Source organism: Rana temporaria, chromosome 12, assembly GCF_905171775.1.
Source record: "Rana temporaria chromosome 12, aRanTem1.1, whole genome shotgun sequence".
NCBI lineage: Eukaryota > Metazoa > Chordata > Amphibia > Anura > Ranidae > Rana > Rana temporaria.
Window position 1 is genome coordinate 86,401,271 of NC_053500.1, and position 18,873 is coordinate 86,420,143.

Below are 18,873 nucleotides of genomic sequence, written 5' to 3' on the forward strand. Positions count from 1 at the left end.
ATGAAGTGCTAGACAGAGCCTATGACAGATTCCCCTCGACATACGATTCAAATATGGAACAAGGGAGCCGACTGGCCCAATTTCTGGATGAGATGGGATTAAAGGACATTTGGCGTACCCGACATCCTTGTATCCGACAGTATTCTTGTCTATCTAGCTCCCATGCTACTTTGTCCAGAATCGACATGGCCTTGGGAAACGAGTTGGCTCTGGGCATGGTTGAGAAGATAGAATATGGGCCAAGGGGAATCTCGGACCACTCACCATTGGACTTAGTGATTAGGAGGAGTAAGAACACCTCTCAAAGAGAGTGGAAAATTAGTCCATACTGGCTTGAGCTGTTGGGAGACTCACAGGAGCTGTTAAATAGCCTGAAAGAATATGTCGAAATAAACACAGGCTCGGCAAAGCCTGGAGTGGTCTGGGATTCGCTGAAGGCTTATTTGAGGGGTTTGCTAATCCAGAGAGTGGCAAGGGTACAGAGAGAGTCTAGGATATGGGAGGAGGACCTTAGAAGGGAAGTGATGGTAGCCGAACAAAGATATATTGAGACCCCGTCCCCAAGCAGGCAAAGAGAGTGGCTCGACAAACAGAAGGTCTATAAAATGGCTACTATGAGAAAGGCAGAGAACCATCGAATATTTCAAAGACAAACCCAATTTGGGGAGGGGGAGAAAGTGGGGCGAGTCTTGTCCTTGCTGACTCGGGCCAACTCCCCCTCTTCAAATATTTTGGCAATTAGGTCCTTAACAGGTGATATCTCTACGGACGGTAGTGAGATAAGACAAATATTCCACGGCTTTTATAAATCTCTCTACAAATCAAGGGGAGGAAACGAAGGAATGGAAATCTTCTTCCAGGGAATCCCAACTCCAACACTATCAGATAAAGATAGGGAAAAGTTGGACTCTCCAGTTACATTGGAAGAATTACAGAGGGCAGTAGCGGGGATGTCCAGCCACAAAGCACCCGGCCCGGACGGGCTCCCAATAGAGATCTATAGGCGCTTTGGTGGAGCTTTGCTACCAGAATTGCTTCAGACATTGAAAAGTGCTTTTTTAGAAGGGCAGCTTCCCTCCTCCATGATGGAGGCAACGATTGTTGTAATCCATAAAGAGGGAAAGGATAAACTAGACCCGATTTCCTACCGCCCAATATCATTGCTCTGTACAGATGCAAAAATTCTTGCCAAAGTACTGGCAGATCGCTTAAAAGGGTGTATTGAGAGCCTTATCCACTCTGATCAATCAGGATTCATTCCAAACAGGTCAACTAGCAAAAACATCAGAAGAGCCTTCTTAAATATACAGATTCCCATTGATAATGAGGGCCCTAGAGCTCTGCTGGCTTTAGACGCCGCTAAAGCTTTTGATAGCATCGAGTGGCCATACCTATGGAAGGTATTGGAAAGCTTTGGAGTTGGCCCAATATTTATTAAGTGGGTCAAACTCCTATACAGCGAACCACGAGCAAAAATTAAAATCAACGGTGAAGTCTCAGATATATTTGAGCTTGAGAGAGGGACGAGACAGGGTTGTCCCCTTTCACCGCTTCTGTTCGCACTTGCTATGGAACCTCTTGCTATCAAAACCAGATTAAATAAAGACATACAAGGATTTAGAAGGGGTACAGAGGAGGACAAGATATCGCTTTTTGCGGACGATGTCCTGTTTTTTATAGGAAATGTGGATAGCTCGTTGATTACAGTGGTCCAAATGATTAAGGAGTTTGGAAGATTCTCGGGGCTAAGTGTGAATTGGGATAAGTCGGCCCTACTCCCATTAGATCCGCTGGGGGTCCAGACAATCGCCGAAATGCCCCAGCTGAAAATATCAACAAAATTGAAATATTTGGGTGTTTGGATCACTAGTGAAGTTAAGGAGTACACCACCAATAATATAGCTCCACTATTGTTGAGACTGAGATTAAAGAAGGATGCTTGGGGCCGCTTCCCCCTCTCTGTAGCTGGGAGATGCAACCTGATAAAAATTATCTGGCTACCCCAGATACTGTACGTTCTCCACAACTCTCCAATTTGGGTGAACCAAATATGGTTCAAACGAATGGAAACATTATTCAGGGAGTTAATGTGGAAGGGAGGCCAGGCCAGAATTAGACTGCAGACTATGCAGCTCCCGGTGAAGGAGGGGGGGATGGCGGTCCCACACCCTAGAACATATTTTTTGGCATCTCAGTTGCAACACATGGTGGGTTGTGGTATTCAAAATTCGGGTAATAAAGACTTTAGATTAATCCTATTAAGGTCCCCACATAAAATCCTAATAGAAGCCCTGGAGGCAGACTCACTTCACCATCAGTGCCCAACTGTAAAGCTAATCAACAAGGTGTGGCAAACTACTAAAGCTTTGCTGGGATATACTGGTGTAACTGAGTATGCCCCCCTTGGGCACAATGAAAACTTGACAGAACTTAAAGATATTGAAATCCCTAAGATCTGGGAGAATCAGGGGATAACACGGGTATTACACATGTACGAGGGAGACTTAATTAAAACGTTTTCGAAATTGAGGAGTGAATTTAACATACCAAATAAAACATTCTTTAAATATTTACAAGTCAGGCACGCCCTCCAAACCCAATTTAAGATCCATCCGATGGTTAGGACCCATACCCCTGAGCTCCTTAAAATGATTCAGACTAATATTACAAAAGGTCAAATTTCTGCACTGTACGGGAAATTGGGGGCTAAAGCCATAAGTCAAACCGGGGTCTCTAAAAGCCGAGAAAGATGGGAAAGAGACATTGGATTGCTAACCTCTGAGCAGTGGAACCAAATCTTACAGAGAGGAACATTGGTGTCAATTGCCCCTGCGCAGAGATTGTCCCATCTATTTCTACTGCACAGGATCTATTACACCCCTAAAAAAATGTTTGTATTCGGCTGGAATGCAAATGATGAATGCCCCAGATGCAAAGCAACTGGAGATTTTATCCACATGTTCTGGAGATGCCCCAAGCTTTTTAGATATTGGATAGAAGTGATAAATAGGATTAATAAAATCTTTAAGACCTCTTTAGAGCCGGAGGCCAGAACTTGCCTACTAGGGGACACGGAAGAACATAGAATCCCTGCAGGAGCATTGGAAAGCGTGCTTAGGTGCCTCTTCCAAGCTCGGAAGCTAATAGCACAGAGATGGCAAGCGCATGTTCCTCCAACAGTCGAGAACTGGGTTGAAAACATCAATGCTCTGATTTGGTGCGAGAGGGTGGCCTTTATTAAGCAAGGAAATTACAACAGGTTTAGAAGAGTGTGGGAGCCTTGGCTGACAGAAATGGGAATATCTGTAGAGAGATAGTCTCTATAGGGGGACTATAAACCCCCTCTTATACCAGTAGATGATAAAGCCGAATGACAAGGATAAATTAATCTAATAGCGCTCTCTCCAGTTTTGGATATGCTGGATTCCCTTTCCAGGTCTTTGAGATTAGACCCTTTCTCCCTTTTTGTGTTTTTTATCTCTCTTTTCGCGCTCTTTCTCAATTTACCCTTTTTTTTTTTTTTTTTTTTTTACCCCCTGTTAACCAAACAAAAGACAATTTAGACCAAGATATCTGCCTCTACTTTTTTATAAATAAATTTATAATATTAATAGGGAGGGTGGGAGGGGGGAGAAGAGAGGGAGGGGATGGGGTAAATTAAGGAATTTAAATGAAATATGCTTGGCTATATGTAGAAATACAATGTAACTGTACCAGACAATGTAAACTATAGCTATGTAAACATATAAATCTGTAGATATGTCTATTTTTTGGAAAACAATAAAGAAAAATTAAGTTAAAAAAAAAAAGACTGGCATCCAGGGAACATTGTTGCAGTGAAAAATAACATCAACAAATACTTCTTCAATGTATCACTTTGCAGCAGGGATGTGGTGAGCTGTGTTGCTTCCTTTACCAAGATGTATACCGTCCATAGCCCGTCTTTCCTCATCAGATGGTTCAGGGAGAATGCCCCACGAGTGCAGCAAGCGAAGTCCATCCAGAGGCTTGGATATGATGATGGTTTTCCCGTTAGATGTTATCAGCAATGTAGCAGGATGTCTCCACTTATATGGGATCTTATGGTTGTTTAAAGCTTTTGTGACAGTTTTCAGCTGCCTTGACAAATCGGCGTACATATGAACCTCCTTATAAGGAGCAGGGAGTTCAGGTTGGGATCGAGCTCTGGTCAGCAATTTCTCTTTAGTAGGGAAAACATTTATTTTCATGAGAACATCGCGTGGGACGGATGCGTCCAGGTGTTTCGGTTTAGGAATGCGGTGTATACGGTCAATCATTCTTTCTATTGGGGATATGTCCGGTAACAAGGCCATTATCATGTCTCCTGTATACTTTTGTAGATCTGCCTGAGCAATAGATTCAGAAACTCCCCTCAGTTTAATGTTTTCCCTCCTAGAGCGATCTTCCAAATCCGCGATTTTAGCACGCATCCAATCTGCATCATCCATTTGATCTCTATATGCGTTAACCAAATTGTTCACAGTTTTTGATTGTTTCTCAATCTTATTTTCTACATGGAGGACCCTCTCTCCCAAACCTTTCATTTCAATAGAAAAGTTATTGAGCATAGCAGATATATTCACCATAAGTGACGATTGAAGGGATAAAAGCATATCCTTCATGGTAGTATCAAGGACCGGTTGGCCTGAGGTAGGATAACAGGCTATTGATGATGCCACTTTAAGGCCTACCTGGTCCTGGCTTGATGATGTCGCAGGAATTACAGGGGATTGCTCTGAATGGTCATATTTCATCCGCGTTTTAGCCAGGCTTTTAGAGGATGGACTATGAGGGGGAGACGCCTCCGGGTTAAATACATGAGAGTCTGGATCCCAGTTGTCCTGTATCTCATCAGGGAGATCAGTATAATAGGAGGATGGCATTTATCAGATCCGTGGGGGCCATTTTGAAACTGATCCTCTGCTGCAGCTGACATATCAGACATGTCAGTCAGCTTTCTAAAGCGAGTTTCTTTAATCCGCTTGCGTGACTGCATCGAGTGTGGTCTCCCCTCACAGAATATCAGTCTCAGGCGCTTCACAGAGCGATATTTTGATGGATTGGCCGAGAAATCCCCAGATGCCAGTCAGAGCTGTTAGCTCAGGCATCCATCACGATGCATGCAAGCCACGCCCCCTACCAGTATTTGTCCATCTCTTGTGCTTCACCAGTCCCATTTTGTTTCACTTCCCTTACACAGTGTAGCCACCACTGTTAGTGCAAGACTTGCCGATTGGCCAGTCACTTTTATACTGTTTTACCTGGGAACGGGTTTCCAGGTTGGTGTCCTGTTTCCCCTTCACTATCCCAACCCCTCTCTTCACCCTCACAGCGCAGTTTCACATTTTAGCATTTGTCTCTCAGGATTAGACTCACAAGTGTCTGCAGCAGTGTCCTTTAGATTGGCCCATTAGAGTAGGCCCTTAGACAGCGCAGGAGTTCTCTTTTATATAAAGATGGTAGTGAACCTTTCAGATGGACGGAGTTCAACAATAAAATCCATACTAATCATTTGCCAAGGTCTCTTGGGAATCGGCAACGGGCTCATTAGACCCCAGGACTTGTTTTGTCATCCTTGTTTTGAACGCAGACCCCACAGGTGCCCACATAGTCTTTACAATCGGTTCTTTAACTTGGCCACCAAAAAGAACATTGCACAAGCTTTGTAGTTTTGGTTACCCCAAAGTAGGGCTGAAACAACTAATCGATCGACAACTAATCGATTATGAAAATAGTTGGCAACTATTTTCATAATCGATTAATCGGCCAGTTGATTAGTTGGCCTGCATATAGTATGCATTATTTGTTTACATATCAGGAAATACAGTGCAGCACACATACAGCTTAGTACACCATCCATACATGTCACTAAGTGCCTGAGAATTTGAGAATGTGAAAGTGTGAGGAGCAATGCCTCATGAGACATGTAGTCCTGGGCAGAAAGTGAGTGGTTCTAAAGGCAGAAGTTTTTTTACCTTGCTATAGCAGGTGCTCTATACTATACTATACTTTGCAGCTTGCTATTGAGGCACTCTGAAGGCAGGAGGAGTCAGAAGCATTGGTAAGGGACCCCAGAAGTGGAGGATCTGGGCTGCTCTGTGCAAAACCATTACACAGAGCAGGTAAGTATAAAGAGTTTGTTTAAAAAAAAAAAAAATTTAAAGACTCTGTGCAGGGAAGATTAGCATCTGAACCCAGAGAAAGTGGAGGTTATAGAAGGCATTACAATTACTGTAGTTGGTTATTTATATTTACCACTGCATATGGAAATTTAAGAATAAATTGCCTTTTTTTTATTTACATATTAAACTAAGTTGTACACCACACTTTTTTTTAAGATTATCCGATTAGTCGATTAATCTAAACAATAATCGGCCAACTAATCGATTATGGAAATAATCGTTAGTTGCAGCCCTACCCCAAAGTGTCCTGCCAAGGGGTGGTTGTGGCATAGGCTGAGAATCTTGGGGCGCACACTTGAGGGAACAAACACTCTCTGGTTGAACCGAAATAACCCCTCTTGTTCCTGGAGGCAAACACCAGGTGGCAAAACGTCTCTAGTGGAAGCTTGCTTGAGCTGGGTAATCAGATCTATCTGTAACAGAAAACTCTGGGCAGGTAAAATTGTGTCTGCTTCATAGTGCTCTTCTCCTTCCTCTGGGTACATGCAAGAAAGCGCATCGGGCTTGACATTCTTGGTACCTGGCCTATAGGTTATGTGGAAGGCGAAGTGGGAGAAAAATAGTGCCCATCTGGCTTGCCGGGGTCTCAGTCCTTTGGCAGTCCTGAGATACTCGAGGTTTTTGTGATCAGTAAAGATGGGATGAGCTGCTCCCTCTAACAGGTAACGCCATTCCTCCAAGGCTGTCTTTATGGCCAGTAATTCCTGATCACCTATGTCATAATTCTTCTCTGCGGGGCTGAGTTTCCTGGAAAAGAAGACAATGGGATGTAACAGAGATTTTGCTCGCTGGCGTGACAAGATAGCACCTATGGCATTCTCTGAGGCGTCCACCTCAAGGACATAAGGGGATGCATGGTCTGGATCCTGCAGGATAGGTGCAGTAGTAAATCGTCTTTAACTGATCAAACGCTTCTTGAGCTGCAGGTGTCCACTGGAAACGGGTATTCTGCTTTGTTAGCTGAGTGACAGGAGAAATGATGGCAGAGAAATTCTTAATGAACTTGCAATAAAAGTTGGCGAACCCGATAAACCTCTGTGTGCTTTTCCTGTCCGTAGGAGTGGGCCACTCAAGGAACGGTCTGACTTTCTGGGGATCCATGGAGATGCCTGATGTAGAAATGATGAGCCCAAGGAACTGAATCGTCTCCTCTTCTAATTCACATTTTTCGTCCTTTGCGTACAGCCTATGTTCTCTTAATCGACCGAGAACTTTTTTAACGTGCTTACGGTGTGTTGTGATGGAGGGGGAGAAGATGAGGATGTTGTCTAAATATACAATCAGGAACAGGTCAAGGAAGTCTCTGAAAATATTAACGAAGTGCTGAAATGTGGCCGGAGCATTACACAACCCAAAGGGCATAACAAGGTATTTGTAGTGTCCGAACCTAGTGCGAAAGGCCGTTTTCCACTCACCCCCTTTGCGGATCTGCACTAGGTTGTAGGCACCTCACAGTTCAAGCTTAGTAAAGATAGTGGATGTTCTAAAGCGTTGGAATAGTTCCGGAATCAGGGGTAAAGGGTATCTGTTTTTAACAGTGGCCCAGATTCAGGTACGACTTGCGCGGGCGCAATCGCGATATGCGCCGCGCAAGTACGGATTTGATCCCAGGCAAATCTGCGGATGACCCAGAAAGCAAGCTAAGCCTGAAATGAGGCATTTTTCCACGGACGCAGTTTCTCTGCCCCGGCGCAATTAAGGGGCATTTTTGCACAGGGTGCAACTTGCGCTCTCATGGTTTTCCCTCAGCAAATATGCAAATGAGGAACTACCGCTGATTCAGAAACTTGCGCGTGTGAGGCACATTTTGCGCACAAAGCGCGCAAGCTGTTCGGCCCAGGCAAATTTGCACATTATAAAAGCAGGGGCAAGTTAGCAACAGATGGCCACAGGTCAGCTGGAGAGCAACTACAGCAGCACCAATACGGACGAGCTGAACAAGCAGAGCACCCACACTTTCTGGACCTCACTGTGTGCCAACATGCCAGGGGCAGCTATGGTTCTAGCAATACTAGAGAGTGAACCGACTCGTAGGAGGGCACGGGAGAGGGTATACCGAGTGCGCAGGAACATCTTTGACATGAGTGATATTGAGGTGTATCGCATGTTTAGATTCAGCCCTGAAGTCATCCTGGATTTAGCCACAATCCTGCATGATGACATCACCAGCCAGACACCTCGTGGACAGGCAGTGGAGCCACTGGTGAAGGTAGTGGCAACCCTGCATTTTCTGGCAAGTGGATCTTTTCAACGCACAGGTGGAATGGTGGCTGGGATGTCCCAATCCAGCATGAGCAGGTGTGTGCACCAAGTTATCCCTGCAATCCTCAGGCGCATGTCACACCAGTTCATCAAACCCACCCAGGAGGACCTGCGGCAGAAGGCAATCACCGATTTCTATCAAATAGCCAGATTCCCACGCACTGTGGGTGCCATTGATTGTACCCATGTGGCACTACGGCCCCCCCCGTGAACTAGAGCATATCTACTGTAATAGGAAGCACTGGCATTCCATAAATGTCCAGGTGATTGTGGATGCCCTTGGCCTCATATGGCATGTCCGTGCCAAACACCCCGGGTCCTGCCATGACAGTTTCATCTACCGTCAGAGCCCCATCCCCACCGAGTTTGAACAGAACATGTATGGGGACAGCTGGCTGATTGGTGAGTGACATTGGTGTCGGGTATGACTGTCCCCCCCCCCCATGATGCAGACATCACAAGGGGCACATGCATGACTAACATCCCCCTGTCTTTTCCCTTCCAGGTGACTCTGCATATGCACTGGGACCCCATATGATGACTCCATTCCGGAACCCCCAAACCCCAGGAGAGGAAAGATTTAATGAAGCTCACGCACGTACCCGTGCAGTGGTGGAGCGCACATTTGGCATCCTTAAGTCCCGTTTCAGATGCCTGGATAAATCCGGGGGGACCCTGTTGTATTCCCCAATCTTTGTATGCAAGATCATCGGGGCATGTTGTATTCTGCACAACTTTGCCCAGAGAAAGGGCCTGCAGATTGACATATGTGATGACCTGACCCCCGAACCACACAATCCCCCCCCAAGCAACTCTACCCGGTCTACTGAGGGAAGAGCAATCAGGAGTGGTCTCGTGGAACACCTCTTTGCACGTTAAACACACATTAATCATGTCACAAGTAGAATGCACGCGTGCACACCACTGTGGTCCCTAGCACACACACCCCACATGCACCCGAAATTCGATTAGACCCAAGGATACCCCATGATATCAGGGAGCAGCAACGCCGCGTCAAGGCTCCAATTATGTTGCTGTCCATTCATACACCTTTCACATGGCAGAGGGTGACACCCCTTGTCCAGCAGGAGTGCCACCCCCCCCCCCATTCACACACCAGTCACACTGTAGTATACACTCCTCACCGTGTGTAGGGACTACAAAATAAAATAAAAACTCAAACTTTGAGCATTACGAAAATATATAAAAGCTCATAATCTGAGCATAAACTAAATAAAAGCTCATAATCTGAGCATAAACTAATTAAAAGCTCATAATCTGAGCCAAAAAAAAAAAGGAAAATATATATATATTTTTTTAGACATCCTTGTGCCAAGGGTGCCCCGGCTCTGGCTCCTCAGTTGGCGTGGTTGAGCCTGTGGTGGGGATGGAGCATGGGGTGGGGATGGAGGGGGGGAGGAGCATCAACCCCTACTTCCTCACTCCTGGCAGGTGGTGCCTGCATGCCCTCCATGGCGTTGGCCAGGCGGGTGAGGACATTGTTGGTCTGTGCCAACATCCGCATCTGCCGGGTGGTCGTGTTCCTGTGGTGCCGCCGGGTTAATCTCCCCTCCTCCCGCACAGCAGCAGTGTTGGCCTCCACCGCACCTGCCAACCTGCTCACCTCCGCTGTGAGCAAAGCGGTGGCGCCCTGCTGCTCAACCATACAGGTCACCATGGCTGCACAGTTCACACTAACTTCCTCCATGCTCTCAGTATCTCGTTTCCCCCGGTCAGCATGCAGGGTGAGGGCCTGCTGCACAGAGGAGGAGGAGGATGCCAGGCTGTCCGCCACCCGCCTCAAGTCTCCCACCATGTCCCCTATATGGCGGGTCTGCCGGGCCTGCTCCTCCTGCAGACCTTCATGGAGGCTGGAGGGTACACCCCTCGTTTTGCATAGAGCCTTCCTTGGAGGAGAGGCTGGGGCACAAACTGAGGGAGAAGAAGGGGTGGGGGCCACACTGGAGGGGCTTGCCCTGGAGGGAGGATGACGTTATGGTCGGGGGGGTGGTGGGGAGGTCAGGGGTGGTGGGATCTTCCTGGAGGTACACAGATTCCTCCAGGTTGAGGATAATGGACTCCTCCACCACTTCCTCCTCCATTGATGGACTATGGGCGATATCCTCCTCCACCAACATGGCCAGTATCTCCATGGGGCCTGACTGGACCCCATGATGTTCTGGGGATGGCGTGGGTTGCCCTGCAGCCGAGGACGGCCCAGCTTCATCATCAACATCTGTGGATGACACAAAAAAAAATGTTGCTGGAGCAACACACTTATCACATGTTCCCTTCTACCCCCTCCCATGATACACAGCAAATATGAGAAAAAAAAACTTGTTACATGTTCCCTTCTACCCCCTCATATGTTCCCTTCTACCCCCTCCCATGATACACAGCAAATATGAGGAAAAAAAACGTACCAGTCCCCAACAGTGGAGTCATAGCCTGGGAGTCCCTCCACCTGCTCCAGCGCTAAACTTTGTGCAATCACCTCCTCCGGATTTAATCGTAAAGAGCAGGCTGGTCCTCCTCCCTTCAGTGCCCCTGCTATGCTTTCGGATTAGGACAATTTTGTCCCTGACTCGACGACGCATGTCTGTAATTTTTTTTTTAATGTCCTCCCAGGTCCTCTCCTCATTGCCCAGGGCATTTATGTCCAAAGTAATGGCCTCATATATTGCCCTCCTTTGGGCTACAGTGGTATTCTTCCGCTCTGAACCAAAAAGAACAGCAGTATGGCACGTGAGTGCCGCCAGCAGTATCTCCATCTCAGCGTAGATAAAATTTGCTTTTCTTTTTTTTTCTTATCAGGAGGTGCCATCTCAGAAAAAAGGGCAAAATTACCTTGCTCAGGGGGGGGTGGAAAAAGCAGGATGTAATTTTGCACAGGACCTGCGCAGGTCTGCCCCTATTTATTTGCTCAGTGCAAGCAGGTGGGCAGGATTTGCCCTGAAAGTAGGACAGGCGCAGTTTCACGCATGCGCAGATGGGAGCGGCCGAACTGCGCATGCGTGCGCCCGGCGCAAACCACTGCTGAGCGGAAAAAACATAATTTGCATAGGGGCACACCCACTTTCAGTTGCACCCTCAATTTTGCCTAACACAGGAGCAAATTAACACACAAAAGGAATCCTGAATCAGGTGGCAATCTTGACAAATTGCCCCGGCGCAGAGAAATTCAGCTGAGCTGAACAGGTGTAAGTAATGGGCAAATCTACCTGAATCTGGGCCAGTGATTTTATTTAATTCCCGGTAATCAACACAGGGGCACAAGGTATGATCCTTCTCTACGAAAAAGATTCTGGTGCTCGCAGGGGATGTGGAAGGCCGGATGAATCCCTTCTCTAAGTTGTCGTCGCTGTAGTCACGTAATGCCTTAAGCTCTACTTCGGAAAGAGGGATGATGCGTCCGAAGGGTATTTCAGCACCTGATAAAAGGGTAGTCATACGGGCAGTAAAGGTGGCAGGATGTCTTCTTTCTGTTTATCGAAGACGTCCAGGAATTTGTGATAGACTGCAGGTAATGAGCTGCGAAACGGAAGGGTCAGCATGTACACCCAGAAGAGGTGTAGGTCTCACAGAAATGGGATGCAGGCAGGATTGCAGAGAGCAGGTGGATGAGAAATCCACTTCTCCTCCTGTTGCCCAGTTTATCTGTGGATTGTGGGCTTGCAGCCACGGTATGCCCAAGATTATGGGGAACAGAGGAGATGGAATAATGTCCAGGTGTAGAAATTTGCGATGACCACTGTCCGATATAGCCAATAACGGGTGAGTCTCGTGCGTAATAGGCCCAGACCTGAGACGGGATCCATCGGCCAGATGGTTGGCTAACTGGTGGGCCTTTGCTTGCAAGGGAATTTGGAGGTGTAGGGCAAAGTCTTTATCCATGAAGCAGCTGCAAGCACCGGAATCCACTATGGCAGGTACTTGGATGTTGCCTCCGGGGGAACTGAAGTGAAAAAGACGGAGTAATATGAGCAGACCCCTTTCCCGTTGAGCAGTTAGCAAGATACGTAGAAGGGATGGATTTGGTCTTTGCGGGCCACACCGGGCAGTTCTGGCGATAATGTCCCGCCACCCCACAGTATAGGCATAAGGTCCTTCTGCCGTCTTCGCAGCTTTTCTTCACTAGAAATTAGAGAGCGAAAAAGTCCCAGTTGCATGGGCCTTGTCTGCATATTTATTGACAGTAGCGCTGCCAGCCTTTTCTGTTCTCCTTTCTCTAAACCTGTGGTCAAGCTGGATAGCAAGTCTAATGAGGTCCTCAAGAGAACTGGGAGCCTCAACTCGAGCAAGTTCGTTGTTAAGGCTTTCAGACAGGCCAAGGCGGAACTGATGCCGCAAGGCTGCATTATTCCAACCTGTATCAGAGTCCTACGGGTGGAATTCTGCAGTAGAGTCCTCAGCAGGTTGGTGACACTGTCGTAGGGTATGGAGGGCTAATTCTGAAGTAGCTGTATGCTGGGGGTCATCATGGAGCTAGGCCATTGCTTCGAAGGAGGTAAGGGAGTCCAGGATCGTACTATTCTGTTCCAAGAGCTGATGGGCCCATGACTGCAATTCTCCGAGAAGCAAGGATATGGTGAACCCCACCTTGGTGGTCTCTAGTGAGAAGGTTCTTGGCTGCAGGGAGAAATAAAGTTCACAAGAGTTTTTAAAGGCACAAAACTTGTGCAAATTGCCTGAAAACCGCTCTGGTGGAGGAACTCTGGGTTCTGGTGGTGGAATAGCTCCTGTGAATGTGGATACGGTCTGTCCGGACATGGAACAGCCAGGTGCAGTAGCAGGTATGGGAATTGCGGAGTTGGAGGCTGTAGATTTGATGCGATCTTCCAGTTGCAGATAGTTTTTCTGCAAGGTGCTGACTGCCTGGGTCAGAGAGGCAAGTTGCTGGCATAACGACTCTAGAGGCGAAACCCCTCTCTCAATCTCCGACATCTGGCTGAGTGGTACTCTCGCATACCTGGTGGAGGTCGAGCTGTAGAGGGAGCTTCTCTTGCACCTCCTGTCCAACACCCCTGGTAGTGATGACAGGGAGTGGAGGACACAGAGTGGCATGAGGGCCGATGTAGCAGATGGCTCTGGCTGGAACCAGGTGGTTGGAGAACAGGAGCTCCGTGTCACTGGATCAGCAGCTGGAAGCATGGCCAGGACATAAGCCAGGAGGTCATCAATAGCCAGACAGAGCAGGTACCGAAACGTGAGGCAGAAGCAAAGACGGGACACAGCCCAGGTTCGGTACACAGTCAGGCAATGAGGCACAGGAACATCAGGCAGAAACAGAGTCAAGCACAAGCTGGGGTCACAAGTAGGCAGGCGGAGGTCAGAGGAAGGGTTCAGACAAGCAATGGTCCTTAGAAAGTTTCCCAGTGTAGAAGGTTGTGTGCGCGTTGTAGGGGGACACAATATGTCCAAAAAGAGCCATCTAAAACTGCATTGAAGTCCCCACAGAGTAACAAATGACCCTTTCTCTTCTGGATCTACTTCCAGAGCTTGTGGAGGAATGAGATTTGTCGTGTTGGGTGCATAAATATTTACTATGGTGTAGATGGCATTGTCGATGTCACACACCAAGATTATAAATCTGCCCTGGTCATCCATGGTGACATTGAGTGCTTTGAAGTGGACAGTATCTTTTTATGGCAATTAAAACCCCTTTCTTCTGTATTGCATTAGTAAAGTATACATGGGGGAATTGCTTGTGGTTTTAGGATGGAATGTTCTGAGCAAAATGCATTTCTTGAAGGCATAAGACGTTGCATTGAAGCTTAGTGACATCATTACATAGAGTGCCTTTTGTTCAATGCAATGTCTTATGCAATGTCTATATAGCAAGAGGTGGGTGAGATGGTTCAAGGTGTTCATATGTGTTGCCTCATAAGGTAGAACCTTCCTGTAGAACACAGAGCTGATAGGCAAGCAGTGTATATTGTGATAGCCGTTCAGTCTGAGGATGTGATGTAGACTGAGGTTTGTTCCAAAAGTAGGTGCTTAAACAGAGAACTTTAAAAAGATAGTTAATTCAATCATAGGGTTACTCTGTGAAAATAGTTTCTCATTAAAATAAAATGGCGTGTAGATGTTATGTGGCCAGGGGAGCCATTTCAAGTGATCATCTCTTCCCAGTGGTCTGATCTCTTCCAGCTTCGGTCATCCTGTCTGTGATTATGGGTAGGAATGCCTCTTTGGGGCAGAGGTTCCAGAATGTTCTATTGACGTAACAGGGACAGACCCTCTTCAAGGAATCGGATATTGTTTTCCTTCCCTTATTACCACTAGTTTCACCGGGTGTCCCTATTTGTATCTAATGTTATGGTTTTGCAGGGGTTTAATGATGGTGGCTAAGTTCTTGCATTTATTCATTGTGTACTGTATGAGCTTCTCAAAGGATAGCCCAACGTACTGCTTGGGGAGTGTTGTAGGGTTTCTGGTAGCCCAAAGGAATCTATCTTTGATGTGATAGAAGTGGATTAAAATGATCATGTCTCATTGGACATTGTCTGGCAGGTTTGGGGGGGGGGGCTTAGGGAGTCTGTGTATGTGATCAAGAAGTAGATCGGATGGTGGGGCCTCTGGCAAGTGGTCAGACATGAGCTTTGTGAAGAAATCTTTTAATGCCACAGGTTTAACAGATTGTGGTATTTTAACTTTATTTCTGCGTGGGCGATCTTCCAAATTGGCCAATTTGGCCTTCATCCACTCCATGTCCTCCTCCTGCTTCCTGTGCGCATTGACCAGCTCATTAAAGTTCAATGTGAATTCCCCCATCTTAGATTCTGTGTGAGACCCGATCATCTAATAGGTGTATGTCTGCCTTAAATTGATGGCCTAGCTTGAAGATATCGGCATGAATGGAGCTTTGTAGAAAAACCAGCATTTTTTTTTTTAAAGTAGTTTCTAGCACTGGCTGGTTTGTGGTAGGAAAAGCAGCAGTGTAGTTCTCTAAGGCTGTGCTCCCAGTGGAAGGTGTGTGTGACAGGCTCACCTCAGTGTGTTGGTTATACTCTGTTCCGTCTGGGCCTGGATTTCACCGGACTGATGGACGTGGATGAGGTTGGAGCGCAAAAATTAGTGCCGGCTTGGGCTTGCAGGTGTCCTCCGCTGACTCTGGCAGGCTCTCCCTCTCCTCCTGTCTCACTACTGCAGCTCGTGGGGCCGCTCATGAAGAAACCTGTCATTTTATGGGAGATCCCCCTTTCCTTCCTCTGTTTAGACATCACCCCTGAAGTCCCTGGACTTATGAGAAGCAGATGTCTGTCAGGCAAAATCTACTCCCGCTGATTACCCTATGGAGCTTCTGTGGACCGGAGCTCCATAAAGACTCAGCCTGTCGCCATCTAGAACAACATCCGGCCACTTTTTTTTTTTATCTGATTAATCAAAACAATAATCATTTATGAAAATAATCGATCGTCGCAGCCCCAAATGTCAGAATTGGCTCTGTTTTTGAAGTCGTTAAGGTGCCTACATAAGATAATTTAACCATTCCAGCCATTTATGGTTAGATTGGGGAGCATTCTTGAATCTGTTGACTTACTCCTATGCCACCTGCTAGAGGAAAAACTGTCTGCAGTTTGATTTTATTTACTTTGATTAATGTGGGAACAGCTTAAAGCGGGGGTTCACCCAAAAAAAAAAATTCTAAGATTACATCCAGCATACTAACGACATGTTAAAGTATGCTGGTATTTTTTTTTTCTCCGTACATACCGTGTAATTGTTATTTTCGCCTGGCTTCCGGGTTACGATTACTGCGGGACTGGGCGTTCCTATTGAAAGCTTAGCTGATTGACGTCTGGTGAAAATCTTCCCATGTCGCATACACCGCGCGTCACCAGTTTTCCGTAAATAGCCGACATGCGAGTCGGCGCTATATGGCGCCTGCGCAGTCAGCTCTACACGGTGGGCGCAGGCGCCGTATAGCGCCGACTCGCATGTCGGCTATTTACGGAAAACTGGTGACGCGCAGTGTATGCGACATGGGAAGATTTTCACCAGACGTCAATCAGCTTAGCTTTTAACCACTTAACCCCCGGACCATATTGCTGGTCAAAGACCAGAGCACTTTTTGCGATTCGGGACTGCGCCGCTTTAACTGATAATTGCGCGGTCGTGCGACGTGGCTCCCAAACAAAATTGGCGTCCTCTATTTGTGGGAAAAAAAGCTTTCTTTTGGTGGTATTTGATCACCTCTGCGGTTTTTATTTTTTGCGCTATAAACAAAAATAGAGCGACAATTTTGAAAAAAATGAATATTTTTTACTTTTTGCTGTAATAAATATCCCCCAAAAATATATAAAAAAAAAATATTTTCCTCAGTTTAGGCCGATACGTATTCTTCTACATATTTTTCGTAAAAAAAAACGCAATAAGCGTTTATTGATTGGTTTGCGCAAAAGTTATAGCGTTTACAAAATAGGGGGTATTTTTATGGCATTTTTATTAATATATTTTTTTTACTAGTAATAGCGGCGATCAGCGATTTTTTCGGTACTGTGACATAATGGCGGACACTTCGGACACTTTTGACACATTTTTGGGACCATTGGCATTTTTATAGCGATCAGTGCTATAAAAATGCATTGGATTACTATAAAAATGCCACTGGCAGTGAAGGGGTTAACACTAGGGGGCGGGGAAGGGGTTAAGGATGTCCCTGTGTGTTATCTTACTGTGGGGGGGGGGGGGGTGGCCTCACTAGGGGAAACACTGATCCTCTGTTCATACATTGTATGAACAGAAGATCAGCATTTCCCCAGCTGATAGGACCGAGAGCTGTGTGTTTACACACACAGCTCCCGGTCCCCGCTCTGTAACGAGCAATCGCGGGTGCCCGGCGGCGATCAGGCACACGCAGGGGAGTCGGGGGCGCCCCTAGTGGCCGCTCGAAGAGCGGACGTATAGCTACGGGCTCTCGCCCAGGAGAGCCGACCTGCCGCCGTATAATGACGGTGGCTGGTCGGCTAGAAGTTAATAGGAACGCCCAGTCCCGCAGTAATCAGAACCCGGAAGCCCGGCGAAAATAACAATTACACGGTATGTACGGAGAAAAAAAAAATACCAGCATACTTTACATGTCGTTCGTATGCTGGATGTAATCTTAGAAAATTTTTTTGGGGTGAACCTCCACTTTAAGCTCCCAGGGGGATAGGTACAAAGTTGGAAACTATAGCAAAGAGATCTTATTATGAACCTATCTAGATATATGAAAAAGCCAGGGATTATGCCCACCAGGCTCCACCTATAGCTAGAATATCATTTTTTGAGTTGACTGAACCATTAACTTGTCTAACCACAATAAACAGAAATGTGTTTACTGTGCTCTTTCTGTTGCTTGTTTTCTGCAATTACTTGTCAACTAAAATTTTGAGTTTTAGCTTTACAGATCTCCCACTAATTAAATATCTTCTTTTCCCTTTTGTTTTTCTTTCAGACACATCTCCCTAACATTAAAGTCCATGCCTACTTTGCTCCAGTCACACCACCTCCCTCCGTGGGGGGCAGCAGGCAGCGATTCTGCAGATGCTGTGCCATCCTATGAGAAGAGACTTGCATCTGGACTCCCTCATCATTCGTGTGTGGAGTTCCAGCTGGACTCATTTGGAAGAGAATGCGCCAGCTTACTGTGCTCATGGTGGGGGGAGAGGAGACTTTCCTCCTTAATGTGAGAGCGCACACGCCCTTTGGGCGGGGTCTAGAAACACACAGATTTTTTTCAGTTTTTCCTTGCTGCATTACCCAGGATGGTTGGGGGAGAAAAACGATTTTTGAAGGCGAGCAGAACCAACAACACTCCAGGATTTTGTCCCAAAACTTTGGAAGGGAGGAGTTTCAAAATGTAGATGTTTGGAAACGTAATCTCCTGCATTTTGGCATCTGATTAGGGGTTGATACGGTTATCATTTGCTGTGGTTCCAGAGGAGAGTTTTGTGGACAGAGGAACAGGGACTTCTATTTTATTTAAGGACCTAAAAGGGTTTACCAGCTGCACCTCCGTTTTCTACTTTAATCCCTGGTACTGTATTGGGTACACAGCAGCAAGGGTCCTCTCCAGCACCTTTCTCTCCCTTTACCCCTGGCTGGTGATATCTTGGACTTTCCACAATGACATAATGCATTCCCACAGATGGAACAGAAAAACAGAAATGTTACAAATAATGGATTATATGTGTGGGTCTATATATTATATGTGTGTGTGTGTGTATGTGTATATGTGTGTATATATATATATATATATATATATATATATATATATATATATATATATATATATATATATATATATATATATATATATATACATACATACACACACATACTTTGTACAATATAATTTTAATGATATTACAGGGTGATCCCTCCTCACGTTCGCGTGGATGTGATAATGATGCCAATTACATGA

At 46.2% G+C, this 18,873-nt stretch overlaps 1 protein-coding gene across 3 annotated transcripts in view; it reads left to right on the top strand.

Moving 5' to 3' along the window:
* Positions 1–18,390, top strand: part of FBXL20 (F-box and leucine rich repeat protein 20) — a 499,717-nt gene extending 481,327 nt beyond the window's left edge. For all 3 annotated transcript variants that reach the window (XM_040331680.1, XM_040331681.1, XM_040331682.1), the window contains exon 15: positions 17,905–18,390. In XM_040331680.1, coding sequence (XP_040187614.1) covers positions 17,905–18,012 — 108 coding nt within the window. In that variant the 3' untranslated portion in view covers positions 18,013–18,390. The remainder of the gene's footprint in view (positions 1–17,904) is intronic.
* The last annotated feature ends 483 nt before the right edge of the window (positions 18,391–18,873 follow it).